The 18958-nt window shown below is 42.4% G+C and overlaps 2 protein-coding genes across 2 annotated transcripts; one reads left to right on the forward strand and one right to left on the reverse strand.

The window, feature by feature from the left end:
* Positions 1–57: 57 nt before the first annotated feature.
* Positions 58–12205, forward strand: ppp2r2d (protein phosphatase 2, regulatory subunit B, delta). Its single transcript, XM_042083339.1, has 10 exons — positions 58–254; positions 510–584; positions 5929–6026; positions 6795–6960; positions 7389–7501; positions 7602–7779; positions 8026–8190; positions 8924–9093; positions 9605–9696; positions 9974–12205. The coding sequence occupies exons 1-10, from the start codon at positions 248–250 to the stop codon at positions 10251–10253; spliced, it is 1344 nt and encodes a 447-aa protein (XP_041939273.1). The 5' UTR covers positions 58–247; the 3' UTR covers positions 10254–12205.
* Positions 12206–12490: 285 nt separating this feature from the next.
* Positions 12491–17823, reverse strand: bnip3 (BCL2 interacting protein 3). The gene is made up of 6 exons (XM_042082700.1): positions 17500–17823; positions 16378–16558; positions 16120–16198; positions 15173–15279; positions 14746–14895; positions 12491–13903 (listed from the first exon to the last, which is right to left on the reverse strand). The coding sequence occupies exons 1-6, from the start codon at positions 17540–17542 to the stop codon at positions 13858–13860; spliced, it is 606 nt and encodes a 201-aa protein (XP_041938634.1). The 5' UTR covers positions 17543–17823; the 3' UTR covers positions 12491–13857.
* Positions 17824–18958: the final 1135 nt, after the last annotated feature.

Genomic DNA, 18958 nt, shown 5'->3' on the forward strand with positions numbered 1-18958 from the left:
GAACAGAATGAAGAATGAGCAGAGGCAGCCTTTAGAAAAGTGTCTATTAAGTGACGTCACTGTATCATGTCGACTGGCGATGTGCGCCATCTTGAAAAGAAATAAAATCACGGGCAATTCTGGTTGCTCTGATTCTCTAGACTAATCACTTTTCTTCTGTATCAGTAACCCTGTAATCCTCACGAAATTACTATAATAAGGTTCGGAATAACCCCCATTGACGCCAGTTTTGCTGCAGAACGAAGCAATGGCAGGTAAGGTTGCAAACTTTGTAGGCGGGGGCCCAGTTCTGTCTTCTCACATACCAGGGCGGCCTACCAGCACTGCAAGTTCATTAGCAGCTAACAAGTTAGCTAGCTAGCAAAGTGACTCCACATTATATCAAACCTCAAGCTCACGAGACCATAAACCAACATGTTTGGCATAGATGCAAGTTCATTGAAGAGTTGTATCCACTGTTAAGTCTATACTGAACGTGTCTTAAAGTTAAGTCGTGTGTTGCTTTCAAGGTGTCGGAGGAGGGAACGATTTCCAGTGGTGTTTCTCTCAAGTGAAAGGAGCGATAGACGAGGATGTGGCGGAAGGTAAGTTAACGTTAATTAAGAGCTATTTGCTTCATGTCCGATATTTTCCATTTAGGACTTTTACACAAGTCTTTCGTTACCTTAGGGGATGCCTCGACTGAAACGTTTATTGATGCTTGTGGTGCACTGATGAACATGTCTGTGTTTATTAGCTAGCTAATGTTAGCTATCGATGCCACTTGCTTTGCCAATGCCATCATGGAGTAGCTAGCTGGCTAACTCATTGGCTAGCAGGTACTGCATAGATCTCCTCCACGGTCTGGAGCGTAATCTTGGTCGCTAGCTAGCAAGTAAACGTTAGCTCATAGCTAATCACATCTTCCTAAGATACTCGGCGGTAGCTAGCTAGCCCGTTTACTTGTTCAGCGGGTCTTGTTTTATCTCAGCTTTGCTAGTGAGTTGCCTTCAATTAGTCGTTGAGCTAGTTGGGTACTAGGAATGTATGATGTCTATGGGATGCGTCAAGATTTCAGAATTGATAACTGGCAAGCTATGTGAAGCTTGAGTGGTTATCATTTACATTGTCGGAACAGCTTGACGGGCCTATGAATGTTCTCCCTTCCTGAATCGGATAACGTGCGGATGTGGAGTGGCGATGGTGCTGGATGTGCAGCCATCATAACTGAGTGCCAGAGAACATGAGCAAGTGGCTGTCCCTTCGCTGTTCTTTGACGTTTGGCGATTGCTGACACAAACATGGTGGATCTTCGCTCCTTATTCTAGAACAGATCCCTGATTATGTTGGTGAGAAGTGTTATTAATCAAGTCCTTTGATTGATGCAATATGTTCTGCTGTGTGCCTGAGCTGCTGTCTGTAGTCTGAGCTGCCGTGATGCATCACAAATGTCACGACCCAATGTCTGCCCATCAATATGTTTGCACATCTGCAAATGGTTCACTGAAAGGACACAGATAACTGTTAATCGCGTACACTATGTCTTTTGCTAATCATTTCAGGATTTTGAACTAGTACCTCTTGAGTGTTCAATAGCAAGGTTTTCAATGTTAAATGTATAGTGGTGATGTTTGCTAGGAAAGGCATTATGTGCGTTACACGTCATGGTTACATGTAATATGTGGTTAATCATAACTTGTGATCACTTGTGTGATCTTGATTTAAGATGCCCTCTGTCATGTCATATTGACAGTGGCTGAACAGCTACTTTGATTCGTTCAAATATGGAATGTTTTGTCCATCTGTCATTTTCTGCCTGAAACTATGGCACTGTTGTAATTTACACCGTTCAAATGACCATATATCACTTTGGGCACTCCATATAGTTTTAGTTCTGGAAAATGGAATGTTCCAAGTTCTTAAAGGAATGCATCAATTCAAGTTCTGTATGAAGCAGTAATAGTTGGACATGAACAAACACCATGTCATTTCTCCTCACATTGTTCAGCTGGAACATTTCCCTCCACCTACTTCAACTCAACAGATGCAGTGATGCACATAAGTGGGCTTGTCACACAACGATGGGTACATAAGCTCTTCAGCCATACCACACAGATTTATTAAGCGTTGCCTGGATAGCTGCCCCAGTAATGTACTCCAGCATGGCTGAAGAGATGCCAAGCAAAGTTAGTGTGCCGCATAAAGAGATCATTGTACTTTGTCGTTTGTGGAATTGAATTGCTGTGTTGTAGCAGCCGAGTTCACGATTTTGTTGAGACGATCGTTTTGATTAGATGCTGGCTATGAGAGTTTGGGATGCAGATGAGATTGTGATGAAGTGGAGCAGATGCTGCTCCCCACCAGTAAGCACATAGGCAGTCCCCCCCTGCCACACACACACACACACACACACACACACACACACACACACACACACACACACACACTCTCTCTCTCTCTCTCTCTGTGCCAGTGCAGTATTAATAGCATTGGCAGTGCCAGTGAAATGTGGCACTACAGGAGAAACAGCCACACTCACACAGAAGAGGGAGAGGAAGAAAGAAAGAAGTGGGTGTCTTACTCGGTGGTCCTGCTGCCCCACCTCCTACCCAGCCCCCCACGCACGCACGCACACACGCACGCACGCACACACGCATGCACACACGCACACACACACACACACACACACACACACCCTCCCTCCCCTCTCCCTCTCCAACATGAGGGAAGCCGCAGCTCAGGGCTGCTGCTCGTTGTTGTCGCGCCGCTTCGCCCCGCAGCTGCAGACGCCCCAGCCCCAGCCCCAGCCGCAGCCTCTCCTCCCTGGCTCTTAAATCTGCCCCGGCAGCCTGCAGCACTAGCAGATGACAGCCGCAGCCTTTAAGCAAGGTATAATGGCCTCCCGCCGAGGGCCAGCATGGGTACGTGCGTCTCGCATCCTTCTGGAGAGGGAGGAGGAGGAGGAGGAGGAGGAGGAGGATTCCGCTTAGTAAGCTTGCATCCATGTCGTAATGCTGTGGTGTACTGTATTGTGGTTTTGTTTTTTTGCTGGTGTTTTTTCCTGAGTAGTGGCGGCACTGAAAACACTTTGGTGTTTTCTTTTCTTTAGTATCGGGTGTAGCTTTACTGATGAAGTATGTGAGTGCATACATTTTTAGTATGTGTTTGTTTTGATTGTGGTTATTTGTCAGGAGATACGGAGGAGGGTGGGTGCAATTGATTTTTGCTATTACGGTTCTCTCACCGTAAGCTGCATGGGCTGTTACAAAGCGAAGAGCGCTGATCTTAGATAAGACGGCAGCCTCTGTTTATGCAGAGTCACTTAAATGGACCGTGCTCCTCCTGCTGCACCCATGTACATTAGCTCTATGGGTTTTTAGCGCTGAAAAGGTGTGGGCTGCCCCCCATCCCCACAACGGGTTGTTATTCAGCCAGCCTGTTTTCAGTGCTCCGGACAGGGCTGAGGTGACGGACGGCGTTAGTGGTGGTTAATGAGTAGGAACCTCTGGAAATGCAGTGTCCGATACAGCACAGTCATCACTTAATCTCTCACTTTCTGCACCATTGGTCTGCACTGTGCATTTCACCTCTTTCAGCGGGACACTTGTGGCTGACATAAGTCCTGGTCTCCTGCAGTAGCCATCGCTACTATCACGCATGTTTTCCTGAAGATTATATCTATGAAGCCTTTAAAAATGAGGGGGAATCCCTTGCCTCCTTACTGTTTTTGTTCACTGTATTTGCTTATGTTTGTTATTCAATGGTCATTTTCTAATGCATGAATCAAGTGATAGTTTTCATGTAATAAAGTTGTTTTTTACAATTGTGTGCATGGATCAAGGGGTTTGAGACAAACATGGCCTTACTGTAGTGTGTTGTTACTGTACTTGGGCTAATTGTATGTTTAACAAAGACCATGCATGATTCTTTTTATTATTAGTAGTATTGTTTATTGTTATTTTTTCTCAATAGCAGATAGTCCATATATGTTTGTTATGATTTGGGTATCCCCTCATTGACAGAAGCCATTTGTGGATAACTGATCTGATTATACTCTAATTTAGAAGTAGCAGCAATACAAAATAAAATCAAAATCCAGAAAACCACATTTTTGCACTTTGTTGGTAATGTGTAGGCTGCAGGAAATCAATATTAGATAGACCAGAGCCATTGAGTCTCTGTATGGTGCTGGGATGGGCTGAAAACATCCGTTGAAAAGCCTACCTCCAATACAAAACAGCAACTTAGCCTGGTCAGCCATGTTCTATTTGAAGTGGTATGTCAGTTGACGGCTTCTTCTTTGCTCTTTTTAGCTGGCCGCCTCCTCTAGCATTTGATGAGTTGTGAAGGGACGTATTTGTTGCATTCCCACAATAAAACCAATAGACTGCATGATGGCAACACAACACCTCTCTCTCCCGTACTCCTAAAGGCTGTATTCTGATGGGAATGCAGACGGACTTAACGCTTGTTGTTACATTATGGCCATGTAATAGAGAATTATAGCCTACCATCTAACCTGACACATTAACTATATATGACATTTATTGTAGAAAGCCCCAACATTATCGTGATTTACATTGATTAATAGTTCAAGATGAAGCAAGAGGCCTTTCCCCTCTATTAAAAAGACAATGTCAATATGCCAGTTTTCTCAGGCCCATGTACAGGTACAGTAGTTTTACTTTGGAAATGAATGAAAGAAGCAGCACTTTTTTATGTCCATGGCATGCAAGAGCTCTAAATGCTACTATTTCTGAAGCACCTCAGTACCTTTGCAGTCAAGGCCAGCATATGTGCTGCCACTACAGTTGATATTCATGAAGACGCACCCACTCTATTTGGGCTAACGTTTTGTGCATTAAACATGTCCCCTGGTTTTAGGGACTGTTTTTTGTTGTTCAGCATTCCCAAAGTGAAGTGAAGCCTCGCACTGCCCAGAGTTTCGGTATTGGTTGGTACTGAAGGCAGACTACATATGTTCTGCAGTCAGATGTTTTCAAAAGAACCAGCTGTGGGAGACTACATTTAAAATGCTGTCGTAATGCTGAAGTGAATAAGAATTAGTGAAGTAATTAGCGTTAGAAAAGGTCAGCGTTTTCAGTTTAACAGTGTTCACAAACAGTTGTCAGATCCAGATATGTATCAACTTACCGCCCAGTCTAAGTGGCTACTCTTGTGTTCTGTCTTCTTCAATGAGAGGATGATTAGTGAGAAGTGTGCTAAATATATCTCACAAAGGATTGGCGTGTCCAGAGCTGGCCTGGGGGCTCTCATGCAGGGGAGCACTTGCAGGCCCATCCTACTAATTGACTCAGTTTCAGGGAGGATGAGTCATGCTTGTTTGTGTCTCCTCTGGCTGGTCCTCAGAGGATATGATTGATGATAAGGCAAGGTTTAGGTGTTTCTTTGTGTGTGTGTGTGAGAGAGAGACAGAGTGTGAGTGTCCATTTGATCTTCTGCTGCTGCTCAACTGGTAATGGACATACTTTGTCACAAATGTTGATCGTTCTTGGCCTAGATCATGAAAGTGTGTGTTAAAATAAGTTCAAAATAAGGAGTTATGTGAATCATGTTGGGGATAGTTATTTTGCAGTCACCTTTGCTTTGATATTGGAAGTGTTTGCGATTCCCATGAAAGGGTCAGGTCAAACAGTTGGAGGTGATCTGTTTTTAGAAGGCGACTGTTTCCATGTTTCCTCACAGAAAGAGTCCTCTGCATTAATGTAGGTCAGAGAACACCTGCTTACAAGTTCAGGCATTAGCATGAAGCTCGTCCACAGAGTGGTGAGGAATGTGGTGTACTTAGAAATTCCATCATAACGTTTCCCCTCGATGGAGGGAACAACCACTTATGCAAGCGCATCCATACATGAAGAGCTATGTATTCACATTTGTGGAGTCATGCTTTTATTAACCAGGCGCTCATCTAACCATTCTGTTTTGCAGCGGACATTATCTCAACAGTTGAATTCAACTACTCGGGTGACCTATTAGCCACAGGAGACAAAGGGGGAAGAGTTGTCATATTTCAGCGGGAACAGGAGGTCAGTACACTGTGGAATAGTACATGCACGTGTCCAACTACTACGTGTCCAATGTAACATTTGCCCCCGCTGGACCCTTGGGCCAGTGCATGATATTTATGCTGGCTCCTTGGATATATTTACTGGTTCAGAAAAAGTTACTTTTACACAAAACTCTTAATTTATTACATTGTAATGACTTCCCTCTGTATTTTAATAGCCTTACATGCTTAGCTTTAACCACTTAGCATCACATGGGAACTGAGCTGACTCGTGGTGGTGACTGGCCAACCAACTTGGCTAACATGCTCTGTTACTTGCCTTGGACCAGGAAGCTATTGCTTATGCTAAACCCTGGAGCATACACAGTACATACTTAGCCCAAAAGAATTCAACACCATTACATTTAACTATCCTTGACATTATCCAAATTGATCTATAATCAAGATTGTAGATCTGTGCCAGTCACAGTAAGGCTGAATCCACCAGCTCCTAGTATTACCAATCATGCTATTTGTTTCACAGTATTTATGAAGCTGTGATTCTGTTTTGTAGTTTTGGAGACTTTGGGCTGAGGTTAGCCACCTCATATTCAAGGTATAAGCCCACCATGCCAGTTGTTGATGTTGTTGTTGATGTTGAAAGTTGTTGATGCCCTCCAGACTGCATGTTGTAAACTGACATTCATTTGAGAGTTATTGATAAGTAAAATTGCTAGATTAAAATGAATGTATGTTGAAAATTGTGTAGGTAATTGCTCATTCTGCATTTGTTTTTCTTCACCTCAAGAGTAAAAATCGACCACTCTCCAGAGGCGAATACAACGTGTACAGCACTTTCCAGAGTCATGAGCCAGAATTTGACTATTTGAAAAGCTTAGAAATTGAGGAGAAAATCAACAAAATCAGATGGCTGCCCCAACAGAATGCTGCTCACTTTCTGCTTTCTACAAATGGTGAGTCACCGAGGCCACCACCTCCAGCACTGCACAGCATCCTCCTTCACAGGTGCAGATGGTGATGGTAGGGAAGGTTGTCTACGGGTCATTTTCCATTTGATATTCTACTCCACACGCACTGCTTGCAAAAAATTAACCCAAAAAGTTTTTTTTCTGTCTTAAGACCATTATGTTGGACTATTAAGTTTTACTTCCTCAAACTGAACGTACGATTTGCTGTCCTGTTTATTATGTGGATTTTTGGCAATTGTCAAGTATTTGTTACATTATTAACTGTTCAGTGTAAATGGGCCATAGTCAACATTCGCTATTGTAACTCATTATTTCTGATCACCTATTGTCTGTTGATTTCTACCATTATATGGTATAAAATGGTCAAAATATGAATCCCTCTTGAAGTCCAAATGGCTTGTCTGTTGTTTCAGATAAAACCATAAAGTTATGGAAAATCAGTGAAAGGGACAAAAGAGCAGAGGGGTACAACCTTAAAGATGAAGATGGGAGGCTGCGAGATCCTTTTAGAATCACATCACTACGGGTAGGCGTCTCTCCTCTTCACCACTGTGTGTTTTGTACTCCGTATTCTTGATGCAGATGGTGATGTTGATGAGTGATGTGTGTGTGCTGTTGCGGTACAGGTGCCAGTCTTGATGCCCATGGACCTCATGGTGGAGGCGAGCCCGCGGAGAATATTTGCGAACGCACACACATATCACATCAATTCCATTTCAGTAAATAGCGATCATGAAACGTACCTTTCTGCAGATGACCTAAGAATAAATCTATGGCACTTAGAAATCACAGATAGAAGTTTTAGTATCCTTTCACAACAAGCATATTCTGGAAGCTTGCTATGGGATTTTGATTACATTTGGTTTCACCGTGTTTATATAACATGCCTTGTACTACTTGTATCACTTTGGTAAAATGTATATCTTGCTACCCTGGGGTCAGGTCTTCAGTCTATTTTCTGTTGTACAGTAAATCATGTTGCCCTGTTTGCTTGCTGCGCTTTCTCTCTTTCTGTGTCTGTATTTGGTTCCTTGACCGTCTGCCCTTCAGACATTGTAGATATAAAGCCTGCCAACATGGAGGAGTTGACGGAGGTCATCACTGCAGCCGAGTGCCACCCTCACCAGTGCAATGTATTTGTGTACAGTAGTAGCAAGGGCACGATCCGCCTGTGCGACATGCGTGCGTCTGCCCTCTGCGATAGACATAGCAAATGTAAGTGGCTCTCCGCCCCACACACACACACACACACACACACACACATTCAGTCTACCCATTTCTGTCTTTCAGTCATTGGGGACTCAACTGAGCCCAGAGTCACAAAATGCACAAAAGCCAATGGAGAGAAAATAGGCAAAAGCATCAGACCCCACACTCCAAATTTGTTTGTTTTTTCAGTACTTTCCTTCTGTTTTATGTCAGCAAAGCTGAGTTTGGTGTTGCGTAATCCCAGCCCTTACATAATTAAATCTAGAGCTCTCTCTTTTGGCTCGGCGTCCGCTTCAGGGAAAGAGATAGAAATCTGTCATTCCTTCAGACACCGCTCATAGAAGAGCGCCTGCATCACTGGCAGTGTTGATATGGCCTGCAGATTCTAGGGCTATTGATCTAACAGTCGCCGTGTCTCGCTTGGCAGTGCAGTGCCGTGCTATGCCAGCTCATATTATCAGTTTGATTACTGAACCAGTTGTTGTCAAAACCACTGAATGCCTGGCTTATCAAATGCAAGGGAAAGATAGCTCTTGACCTGCGTGTTGCAACAGGAGATGTATGATCCATAAAGGTTGTTGTTTTATTGCTAAGGGCCTGGACCATAGAGTTGCGCAACACAAATACAGTATATCCAAGCATGAGTGCTCTTATTTTGAGTAAATACAATTTCTTTTGTCATTTTCCTGCCGTGTTTTTCATTTGGTTGGTTTGTTTGTGTGTGCGTGTCTGTGTGCAGTTTTTGAGGAGCCAGAGGACCCAAGCAGCAGGTCTTTCTTCTCGGAAATCATCTCCTCAATATCAGATGTGAAGTTCAGTCACAGTGGACGCTACATGATGACCCGAGACTATCTCTCAGTAAAAGTTTGGGACCTCAACATGGAGAACAGGCCAGTGGAGACGTACCAGGTACGCCAACATTCACCTCTGCTTCAGCTGCTCGGCCTTCACTCTAAGCTTCTCAGTCACGCATCACTGTGGGTCTGTACGAAATGGAAGGCAGCTGTCTGCTGCCTCGCTGCCTTCAGCTCTGTACCGAGTCACTTGCTGTAGCAGGCATCAAGGTACCGGCTACGAACTTTGTTTCGGACAGCCTAGCAAGATAGCAACACAGAGCGCCGTTGTCAGGATATCAGAAAGAAGAATAACGTAACGTTCGATTGCTCACAATAAAATAGAATTTTGGACGTTGAAGGCAGCATGAAGGATACATCTATGCTGCAACGAAGGTATCTTATAAGGCAGTAATTTTGATTCGGACCCTGTTAGATATCTTAAAAGGCTGCATTTTTTCTAGTTTCGTACGGGCCTTGTGTGTAATGTCTTATACACCCTCTGGGTTCCACTGTCACCTGAAGCAAGTCATTCCTTGTGGCTGAGGCTTTGACATCTCCATACTTTCTCTGCTGTACCTCCTTAGGTTCACGAATACCTCCGAAGCAAGCTGTGCTCGCTGTATGAGAATGACTGCATCTTTGACAAGTTTGAGTGCTGCTGGAATGGTTCTGACAGGTGAGGAACACATTGCAAAGTGACAGATGGCTGATGTCAGCACTAGAGTATGTGGAATACTAAACACTGCTACTCACTGAATGGCAGCATCATGTGGAGATATAAGCAGACTTTTATTTTAATGACCTTTTTTTTTTTTTTTTTTATCCCCTCTCCTCTCTCTCTCTCTCTCTCTCTCTCTCTCTCTCTCTCTCTCTCTCTCTCTCTCTCTCTCTCTCTCTCTCTCTCTCTCTCTCTCTCTCTCTCTCTGTCTCTGTCTCTTCCCGTCTCTCTGCAGTGCCATCATGACCGGCTCCTATAACAACTTCTTCAGGATGTTCGACAGGAACACCCGGAGAGACATCACGCTGGAGGCGTCCCGGGAGAACAGTAAACCACGTGCCATTCTGAAGCCCCGGAAGGTGTGCACCGGCGGCAAGAGGAAGAAGGACGAGATCAGTGTGGACAGCCTGGACTTCAATAAGAAGATCCTGCACACCGCTTGGCACCCCAAGGAGAACGTCATCGCTGTGGCCGCCACCAACAACCTGTATATATTCCAGGACAAAATCAACTAAAATAAGAGTGGAATAAAAAATATGAAAGAAAATTAAAACAGAAAAGAAAATATCGCCCTACCATCCCCTTCCAAATACGCCCCGCCCCCCGGCGCTGACCTGAGGACACAAATCTTGTACTTTGCATAGTTAAGCCTAGTCGTTAAATCTGTAAACGAAACAATGGCCTTTGTTGTCCTCCTAATGAAGAATTTGATGCACTTGTTTTCATGTGTAGCCGAGGGAGTTAAAAAAGACCGCCTGTTTCTTTCTTTCTTACCTTCTTTCCTTCTTATTTTTTCTCTTTCTTTTCTTCTTTCCTTTCTCTCTCTGGGGGTCCCAAAATCCAGAACCTTCTCCCACCTTCCTCTCAACCCCACTCTACTCTGGTCTCATTGATCTCAAGAAGACAGCCCCACTCCACCCCAAAACGGGTTGAAGCCCATTTCACGGAGAGCACTCAAGAAGAGGCAGAAAACTGACCCAAAGTTAAATCTATTTATTTGAGTTTGAGCCTACTTTTTTTAAATATTAAAAAACAATCGGCCAACAGATATTTTGGAATTGCCCCCTTCCCCCTCAAGTTATGTGTAGTCTCTCCTCTGTATGCCTGGGCCTCTCTGAAATGACATTTGTTTGTTAATGCCTATTAACATTCCTCCTCTGGTCCACCGCTCAGGCCTTGGTGTTGACTTTTGAAGCACTTAACAGGTCTCCATTATGGTCAGTGGACAGTTAATGTTGTGATCCTTTTTTGTCTGATTTTTTTTTTGTTTTGTTTGTTTTTTGTTTTGTTTTCCTGTTTGTCTTTATTTTTTTTGTTTCATGTTTTACTCTCTTCTCCATTTCTCATGCATAGTAACATTTACTCACTGACTGTATCTAAATAACTACACCGTCTGGTGTCAACCACTTAATAAAAGTAACAAAAATTATGATGACGCGTTTTTACATTCTGAACTGGTGTGTATGGTTTTCTGTTTTGTTCTGTTTGTTTTGCATGTTATGTACATTGTAGATGGGGAGAGACGGTGGAAAATGTGAAACGTCACCCTGCTGACACCTAGGCTGCTTCAGGCATGTTTTTTTTTTTTTTCTTCTTTTTTCTTCACTAGGGAGAGATTCTCGATTCTCAGTAATGTACTACTTGAAGCTGCAGTTGCACTTTGGGAACGAGATCATTAGCTCTGATTTAAGTGTCAGTATTGTCTGTCAACGCTCTTAGATCCCGCTGAATTCTTTTTTTGTTTTTTCCTTTTTTTAAGTCCAGGATGATCATAGAGTACTTGTATTTTTTTAAGGGATATTGCAGCCTTAAACCTCTCCGTTATTGGGGAAGGGGACATTCATAACATACACGTGTAACCCTAACAAATATATGGTCTTGTCACATACTCTCACCCCTATCACCCTCCCCACCCCCCCCCCCCCCCCCCCGCCTCCTGTCCTTGCGTAATCCCCAGCGTTAAGTTTCTTTCTCTGTGCTTGTCCTCGTATTTGCTGCTAAACGTGGCTCTGTATATGGACACCTACAGGCGAGATCGGATGGTCTGCGCTAACCCCGGGCGACCGGGAGTGAAACGCCCAGTTACTCAGTGCGGAGTGCCTCCCTCTCAAACAAAAACGCTTGATTCCTTCTGGCCTATTGAAGTTGAATCAGCGTTATATGACACCAATTCAAAAGAAAGAGGAAAAAAAACACAAGTGCTGCTTGGGTTTCAACATGCAGCACTTAACACTGGTGTTGGATCACATAAAGAAAATGAGATGGAATAAATAACGGTTGAAAAGTACAAAGTTGTTGTATAGTTGGTTGTGACGCTCCTTAAATTTGGGAACTCTTGGGTCGAATTAAGTATTCTCATTGACCTTGTTCCTTGTTAAATAATGATGATGCTAACATTGTGGAAGTGTATACACTTGTTTGATTATTTTTGACCAAAGTTAAATAAATTTTAATTGTGTTTACCTGATTTAGGTCATTTCTTGCTAGTTACTTTTTCTGAATTATTTCTTTAAAGGTATACAGTTTCTCAACTAATAATGTAAAAAGAGAACCTCATTATCTTGGTTGCCAAGTCACTCACACAACCATTTTGAAGTTGGAGCACTCAAGCAGTTCACAATATTTAGGGCACCCTTCAATTAAATTCAGGTTCAATTCAATTAAAGTCAGGTTTAATTGGATTGAATCTGGACTCGGCCCATGAATTAGAATATCCCTGACTTGGGCTCTAAGAGTAAGAAATGTCATCTTGTTATGATTGACAAAGTGAATTTATTCATACTCGTATGCACTTTATACATTTAGCAGTCAATACAAAACCATTGTGAAATTGTCACAAGTAGCATCACGACAGGCGCAACAAAACACGCACAAAATGCCACAGTCCTCAAGGCAAGTTCCCTTTGGATTCTCTTGTACATTTAACAGTCATAATAATACCTGTAATCTGATGCCTTTTTATCACAGATTGCAAAGAAATGGTCGTGAACAGTAGAGTAAGGCAATCAAGTATATGTTTCCCAAACAAAAAAAAGGCAACCAACCTTCCTTGCTCCGATGCATAAATAGAAGTACATTACTGGTAGATTTTTTGAATTTCAAATAGTGTAACTATCTCTTGAAATACCAACCAGTTTTAACTCAAACACACTACACAGAGGGTTATCCCTAAATAAACAATCTGAATTTGTAGTACCATTTACCTGCCAATGGAAGAAATGGTCTTGATTCAGGCAATCAGTTTTATTCATCAACTCTATTTACGATTTGATTAAGGGGTATATGTCACAATTGAACGCTAGATGACTAAATACAATCCACAATGTGACAAACCATCATGAAGCCCTGAGCAGATCCATATAAATAGAACCATCTTTGAATTATTCATCATGCCTATTCTTTAGAGAGGTGATATGATTCAGTGATGTTTGTGAGACTTTGTTGCTTATGATTTCTCACTTCTATCTACCATCATGTGGAATTTTTGGATCTGATATATATATTATTCTCAACGTATGTTACCTGTACATCACCATGTAACCACCTTTTTGCATCAGCACATTCTATATCCAGTCATGGTAACAACACTTCCGCTGTCACTCTGCGATTTTCAGATCCATCACCATGTCCACCATGCTGTTCCCTTAATGGATATTATGTCAGCTTTTGATAACACTTTTAATCAGTCAAGCTAAGCCTGATACCTATATTTGTGTGTAAGAACAAGACCATGTGTTATGATTGAAGCATAGCCTAATGTTTGTCTCTGCTCTAAAAATCTACACTGCATCCTGATATGTTCTCCCCGAGCACTTCAACAGAAACCCTTTTTGTGCATAATGGAATTCTGGGAGATTTCTTTAAAGCAGTTATGGGAACCAGCAGAGGCAAGCTAGGCGAATTCACAGGGGAGATGAGGGAGGAAGGGACACACAGGCAGCCCCGGCAGGCCCCCGAGGGGCGGGGGAGGAGGGAGGGCAGGTCACATGACACGCTATCTGCATCTACAAAAGCATTGATCGGTGCTAAGGAGCGGAGCGGTGGTGGTGGTAGCGAGTGAGTGAGCGGGTGTGGGTGGTAAGGACAGCAGCCATGGATAGGTTCCTGCTTTTGTCTGCTTCAGAAGGTGCTGGTAGGAGTAGTGAGCCGTCTTCCAATATACACCCTTGAGAGAGAGGAAAGAGATAGAAAGACAGAGATTGAAAGGAAACAGCAGTAAACCAATCGCCCAGTCAAGGCAGTCATTTTTTTCCCTCTCAAGGTCTTCAGGCTATCTGGCTTAGACCAGAGGAGCCATCTGACGGAAAGCAAGAAAAATGTCTGCACAGCGTGCACTTTCTTCCACTGACATGCCCGTAAAGCTGGGTGAACTCACTGATTTTGCGCTAAGGTTATGTCACCCCCTCGCACAGCAGTCGTGTGTGCATTCAGGCACGTAGATAAAGCCGTACAGTATGTGGGGGTCAGAAATAGCACCGCTAACTGTGGGCCGACTCAACGCTGCGCCTCAGAATAGCAATGCTGACATGAGATCAATTTTGGAATTCAGCTCATCATGAAGCATAAGAGGGGCAAAGCAGAGGCCAGATCCCAGACTTTTTTTAAATGCAGGTCACGATCTCTTCTTTGATCTGACTACAATGGATGTTTGAATAGACCACACACATCAGATAAGCAAGACTTTCACATACAGCCTCTTGAGACACAATGGAGTTTCAGAGGCCAAGAATATTCCCATGGTTTATGGATGGTTCCTCTCATAAATAAATACTACTGTGTGCACAGAGATCAACCCAGGCATTGAAATATATAGATATGAATGATGTGTAATCATAAAAAAAAGTATATGTGATGAAAATGTTGACTCTACAGGAGAGGTGTTCAGATGTGAACAGCCATCTCACTTCTATCATGATCAGAGACACACCACTGAATTGGAAACACATAATCAATTTAGAGGGCATATAACACAGTCTAGGTCAAAAATCTCCTAACATCTCAACTCACCCCAAGCCTATAGCGAGAATGTGTGAGACCAACAGCGAAGGGAGAAACACCTTCAGGAATTCTGCAGAGAATATGCCCCCTTTCTTCATCATGCTGGTGTTCCTTATGCTGAGGGCAGATGAGCGCTTTGGGTGCTTCAGCAAGAACTCCCTGAGTTCAACAAAAAAAGCAAGTTGTCTTTACATGATGCTAAAAATGATGAAAGAAAAAGCAGAAGAGAAGAAAAGATAAATCCCCATGGTTATGGTTAGAGCTGCAATCCCCACACTTTTAAATGGTTAGAGCTGCAATGTTACAAAACTCAGAAACTTAGTTACGAAAGAAACTTTACATCCAACAAACTGGTTCACTCAGCGACACTTCAACATTACCCTTTTCATCTATTTTTAAACAAGATTTCAATGTTAAGATGTTCTCCTGCACTAACTTAGGCGGAATGTTTTCTGGTCGACTTGACCAGTCCCAGATCCAGTCTGCGTTTTTCTTCATAAGGTTCTCCACCTCTCGCCGTCTTTCAAGGAAGTCCTCCTCAGACTGAAATGAAAATGGGACTCCATGAAGAGGTCAGTAATGTGTCGGCCTGGTCAGACTGCATAGCATACACCTTCTACATTAGAAACCCTACACACCAGCATAGCACACACCTTCTACATTAGAAACCCTACACACCAGCATAGCACACACCTTCTACATTAGAAACCCTACACACCAGCATTGTTCAAAGACAAAGGAAAAAGCCACAATGGATGACATTTAAATAAGATGTGACTAGTTGAAATTGCTGTTTTGGATGTGTCAAGTGCCAATTTATAAAAGGTCAAGTCCAAAATGCTGTTCATCTACCAGCAGAAAAGACAGCGTTATTATCATAGGTAGGGCATTCATAGGCCCTAATTTAAATGGTAGACAAAGTGCAGTCTAAAGTCTAACTCAAGCTAATTTGATAATGAGGCACACTCTATTTGCTAATTTAATACCATGACAGGCACAAACATTATTTGGTCAGCTCGCTAGTTTTAGTTCATGTATTGAACACTTTGAGTGAATTTGCACTTTGCCCAGTTAGGACCCATAGTGTTTCTGGGTGTTGTGGTATCTTCTACTCTGTTAGAGGTCTCTATCAATTTGATGGTTCCTGCAACATTTCCTTTTGCTATTCAAAACATGTTACCCATTAGATTACAATGGTGACTAATGTAAAACTATATCAGGCCATTTATATCCTGGAACACTCCCAAAGATGACTAAGTGTCAATGGTTTTAGACAGATATTTTTTAGATAATGGTTAAAATCATTAGAAATTTAAAAAATGGGTAAAATCAGTCAGTGCAATTATACTGTATGATGTTGGTATGAAGATGACAGAAACAAACCTGTGAGCTATTTTTGCCTCCAGAGCTGTTCACATCGGAACCCCTGCGCAAGTGCAAAGGTGTCTGTGACCTTGGAGGACTGGAAAAGTGAAATGTAAACGTCAAAAAGGTATGTTCTTGGGGTTAGTCACAAATTCCTTACACACAAAAAAAAATACACCTGTCATCTCTATAAAAGTGAAGAGACCACGCCTAAACTGATCTACTGTTTTGTAAGACACTGATGAAAGGAAGTGCTTTTGACATGAAGGCAGGCACCTGTCACAGGGTAGGCTTCCCCTGGAGCTGCTCCTGCCCGACTCGTGCTGAGCCTCCAGCAGCATTTTCTCCATGTCCCCACTGGCAGCAGCAGGGCCAGGAAGCTGCTGTTCTTCCCCTCCACTCGGGGCTGGGGGGGTTGCACTGCCGCCATTATTGAAGTGAAGCTCCACCCAGGAGCCTTACATTTGGGATATAGGGACAATATTGTGTCAGTATCACCTATTGACATGTCCGGGCATGATTAATGGCACAGCACAGCACAAATGAAGTAGCCATTATGAAACACATGACTGTGCTGCTCTATAAATAGCATCAGGCCAGCTTCCTGCATCTACCACAACACCAGGATTTTTTCTCTCTCCCTCTCTAGCCCTCACAGCAATCATCCAATCAGCAGAGGAGGAACGCAGCCCCCTCCCGCTGCTTACGTCACGGGAACAGACTATTTGAAGAGAAAGTGGGATTCTTTTTTTAAGCCTGTATCTTATCATAACTGCATTGAGCAATGATCTGTTGAACGAACACAACAACGGGACAGGTGACGCTCCAAACTAATCAACAAACAAGATAGTTTTACAACAGCATGTGCCCTGCTATGTAGGCTACCACACAGTGACAGTGATGGCGCAACTGCTTTGTTGACAAGCTGCAAGCTAGCCTGATATTCTTCTTCTTCAGGCTGTATTGTTACACAGGCCTTAGCCTACATAATAAGACAGACGACAGTTCCGTGTCAGCAGTCCATGGCCTATATGTATAATGTATAATATTACATTGTTAATGTTACATTGCTATGAAAATAGTCTATATAGTCTATATTCCAGTTAGTGACACGTTCACTGTCGCACAGCCAAGGCGAACAGTCACGTGCGCCACCTTGTCAAACAAAGACGACACATTTCACACGCTTTTCACCATGTTATAACGTATAGCCTACCATAATACATATATTATATAGGCGTTATGAAATGTCGAAAGTAGCCTGCTATTTCAATATGCTCAACACTGAGTGCATGTCAATTTCGCTGGCAAAGCCTATCGCCAATACTGTATCTGTAAGCAGTCATGTTTACATTTCCAAGAGAAGGTAACGTTAGTTCGTGACACCCTTCCACTTACCTTGTAAATTTTCATCAGGGATATTTTGTTTCTCTGTCGTCATATTTTGGCAACAATGTTCCCTGTTCCTCTGACCAACTGGTTTAGTTTAGAATCGATTATTTGAAGCCAGGAATTCTGTGATCCTACGAGAATTTATCATAAACATGTGACAAGTTCAGTCTATTATTGCGATTTGTAGCCTACTCTGTTTCGATGTCAGACAAAATAAATTCGTGTCTTAATCACGCAGGAAGCATGGCTTTTCACACGACACAAGTAGAACGTTATGTTACTGTTGTTCGACTAGCCTTTGAATAAATCTGGCTCATAAATAGTGACGTACCAAGCAGCTGTCCTATAGAGCGTTTGATATGACTGGTCCAAATAAGGGGGTGTCATGCAGAAGCGCACGCCAGATAGGAAGACATATCCATTCAGGAAATAGGACACTATGGTGTGATGCATATTATGATAAAAATAATTACAGTATGAATGTATTTGTTTACATTAGAACATTATATTAGATCAGATTAGATAGATAGATACTTATTGATCCCCAAGGAGACATTCAAGGAATATAGAGGGTTATGTACAGAGAGTATCAGTAGACATTTTATATAAATAATATACATGTAATATATTGCACAGGTTTATGGGCAGGTTATGGAATATAGTATATATTGTGCAGTTTTGGGTGTTAGCAGTGCAAGGGCAATGATGAAACAGGTAAACAAGTAAACAGCTAAAGTGCAAATGCTAGACAGGAGGTGTAGTTTTGTTCAGTATAGTGTTACAGCTCATGCTAATATTTATCAATAAAAGTACCAGGGATTTGGCATTTCCTGAGAATATTCCCTTTTAAAGTGTAGCCTACTATATAGACATTCAATGTTTTTCTATACAAATTCGTATTCATTAGATGAAAGAACGTGGGCATGTTAACTGATTCATTGCAGATATCACACACTACCAAATGCTTTCTAAGACCTGCTAATTAAGTCTGCATTAGTGAGAGATTCCATCTACCCCTCCCGCTCCTCTCATCTCCTCCATCACCTGTATTTGTCTGTTTGACTGGTCACTGGCGACCTGAGAGCACAATCCCATGACCTTCACCTCCTGTGAGGTTTCCAGTTCCACACAGAGGATCACAACAACAGCAACAACAACAACAAAAGCTTAAGAGAGAAATGTCTCTGCAATGCTGCCTGTGGTTCAGTCAGATTCCTTTGGTCATGTGCACTCGCATTAATCTTTATTTTTAGGCAATTGTACTCATAGCCTTGCCTTGATATATTGTCATTATTTTCCTGCAATTTTTTGATACATTCAATATTTCAGTCAATTAAATATAAATAGTATATTATATTTGGTAGACAAGAATGATATTAGGTGATAAATGAATGACATGGTAACAACTTGTGTTTTATGTTATTTTCATAATATTGTAGCCATGTGTGAATATGACTCTCTATCG

Source organism: Alosa sapidissima, chromosome 24 (genome assembly GCF_018492685.1).
Source record: "Alosa sapidissima isolate fAloSap1 chromosome 24, fAloSap1.pri, whole genome shotgun sequence".
NCBI classification, from domain to species: Eukaryota; Metazoa; Chordata; class Actinopteri; order Clupeiformes; family Clupeidae; genus Alosa; species Alosa sapidissima.

Excerpts from the sequence above, each read along its gene's own strand:
- ppp2r2d (XM_042083339.1), top strand. Across the intron at positions 585-5,928 it reads AGACGAGGATGTGGCGGAAG|CGGACATTATCTCAACAGTT; the intron begins GTAAGTTAACGT and ends TCTGTTTTGCAG. Across the intron at positions 7,502-7,601 it reads TTAGAATCACATCACTACGG|GTGCCAGTCTTGATGCCCAT; the intron begins GTAGGCGTCTCT and ends GTTGCGGTACAG.
- bnip3 (XM_042082700.1), bottom strand. The coding sequence starts at position 17,542 with ATGACGACAGAGAAACAAAATATCCCTGATGAAAATTTACAAG. Across the intron at positions 16,559-17,499 it reads CCCTGATGAAAATTTACAAG|GCTCCTGGGTGGAGCTTCAC; the intron begins GTAAGTGGAAGG and ends CCCAAATGTAAG. Across the intron at positions 14,896-15,172 it reads CCAGAAAACATTCCGCCTAA|GGAGTTCTTGCTGAAGCACC; the intron begins GTTAGTGCAGGA and ends TGTTGAACTCAG.